We start from the raw sequence: 1,724 nt of genomic DNA on the forward strand, positions 1-1,724 counted from the left end.
TCCCGGTGGTTGGAACATTTATTCTATTCTGGATTCTTGTTAGTGTAGTCTTTGTTCACTTTATAATAAAAAAGAAATAAACAAACAGTTTTGAAAACTTCGGTTTTCATTCTTTTCCTGCTTTGTGTCAACTTTCACGGTTGCTAAGCGACAGAGCCTATGGCTGTAAAACCCGCTGAAGGGTAGACCTGTTTCAATTCACAGCCTAAACTCTTCCGGTCTCCTTATTTTCACGGACTTTGAAGGATCCAGTCTAGGTAGACCGCGTCCTTGGAGGATCCCGCCCAGGTTTTTGAACACACACGCAGACGACCTGGTTTCTGAGCATAAACCAGGCTTTAAATCAATGATGAAAAGGTGAGGCCCTCATAACAACCCCTGTGGCTCCCCCTTGTGGACTGCTTCTGCACGCCTCTGTCTGGAGCCGACGCCTTAGGACCGACGACCTGAACGACCGTCGCCTGGAACAGTTCTCACCTCGAAGAAGCTCTCCACGTACTGCAGGACGTAAACTCCACAGTCGCTGAAGTTGTCCTGCTGAGGCACTCGGGGGCTGGAGCCCTTCATCACGTCCTTCCCGAAACTCCGCTGAGAGCCTCGCCGCACCTCCCACTCCACCTCCAGGTACCTGAACACAACCCGTAATGATCAACACCAGAAGCAGCTAGGCCTTCCAGCCAGCCTGGGTGGGTTTCACTCACTCTCTGAGGGTTTTCACCACGTTGGACCTGGACGGACCTCGCAGCGAGTCCATGATCAGAATACAAGGCCTGAAAGAGTCAAAAGTCAAACAATCAGACCCAACAGCGCCCCCTGCAGGTCCAAACGTTCAGCTGCTCCACTCACTGTTTGCAGATGATGGGTTTGGAGGCTAAGCTGGACACATCGGGAACGCCGGCGTCTTCAGCCAGATTCCCATCTTCGCTGCATTCGTCCTGAACACACAGAGACGGAGATACTCAGAGGCCGGACCGACTCCAGGGCCCGGGTGGAACCAGAACACAGAGGGGAGCGGTACCTGACAGGAGCTCTGGTCATCAGAGAAGGTGTAGGCGTCGTCTCCGTCTCCCGACCTGTAGCAGAACTTGATGCGCTGCAGCTCGCCTTCACAGAGAAACCCGGGTCAAACAAAACCAGACGCTTCTGACCAAAAACCGGAGCAAACCGGTCCACTTACTACTGAACTGCTGCTCCGGTTCCGCCCGGCTGCTCCCCAGCTGCTCCTCCCCCACCTCTGGGAAACCACAGTGTTCGTGGGGCGGTTCCGAGTCGGCCTCGTCTGGGAACGTGGGGGACGTCCCATCCGACAAGCTGTCCAACCCGTCTCCGTCCGGCGACAGAGGCCGGCAGTGGTCCGGGATGTTCTCCTCCGACTGCGGCTCATCCGGGGAGCTGGAGGCCGGAGGCGGGTCCACATACATCGGGTTCTTCTCCAACACTGGACCCTCCAGACCCGGGAAGCATATGACCGCCAGATACCAGTGAGCCCTGAAAAAAACCCAACAGAACATGGTACCAACGCAGTAACCTGACTCCGATTTGCTCCGCATATCCATCTGGAAACCTTCCATTGAAGTAATTTTGGGAAGGGGCGAAAATACTGGTTAGCTGATTGGCCTATGTTGGTGATAGACGGGCCAAATAAACGTACTAACATAGCGACGACGACGAAAACACAACCACAAGCCAGGCTACTCTTGCCAAGAACCAGTCGGGAGAAGAGC

The 1,724-nt window shown here is 54.4% G+C and overlaps 1 protein-coding gene across 1 annotated transcript in view; it reads right to left on the bottom strand.

Moving 5' to 3' along the window:
- senp6 (SUMO1/sentrin specific peptidase 6) overlaps positions 1-1,724 on the bottom strand; it is a 24,624-nt gene that overhangs the window by 4,320 nt on the left and 18,580 nt on the right. The window contains exons 17-21 of the mRNA XM_015400443.1: positions 1,178-1,488; positions 1,019-1,104; positions 847-935; positions 702-770; positions 478-628 (exon numbers count right to left, since the gene is read on the bottom strand). Of these exons, the coding sequence (XP_015255929.1) occupies positions 478-628; positions 702-770; positions 847-935; positions 1,019-1,104; positions 1,178-1,488 (706 nt within the window). The remainder of the gene's footprint in view (positions 1-477; positions 629-701; positions 771-846; positions 936-1,018; positions 1,105-1,177; positions 1,489-1,724) is intronic.

The sequence above is a fragment of the Cyprinodon variegatus genome, unplaced genomic scaffold (assembly GCF_000732505.1).
Source record: "Cyprinodon variegatus isolate N-32 unplaced genomic scaffold, C_variegatus-1.0 Scaffold1103, whole genome shotgun sequence".
NCBI lineage: Eukaryota > Metazoa > Chordata > Actinopteri > Cyprinodontiformes > Cyprinodontidae > Cyprinodon > Cyprinodon variegatus.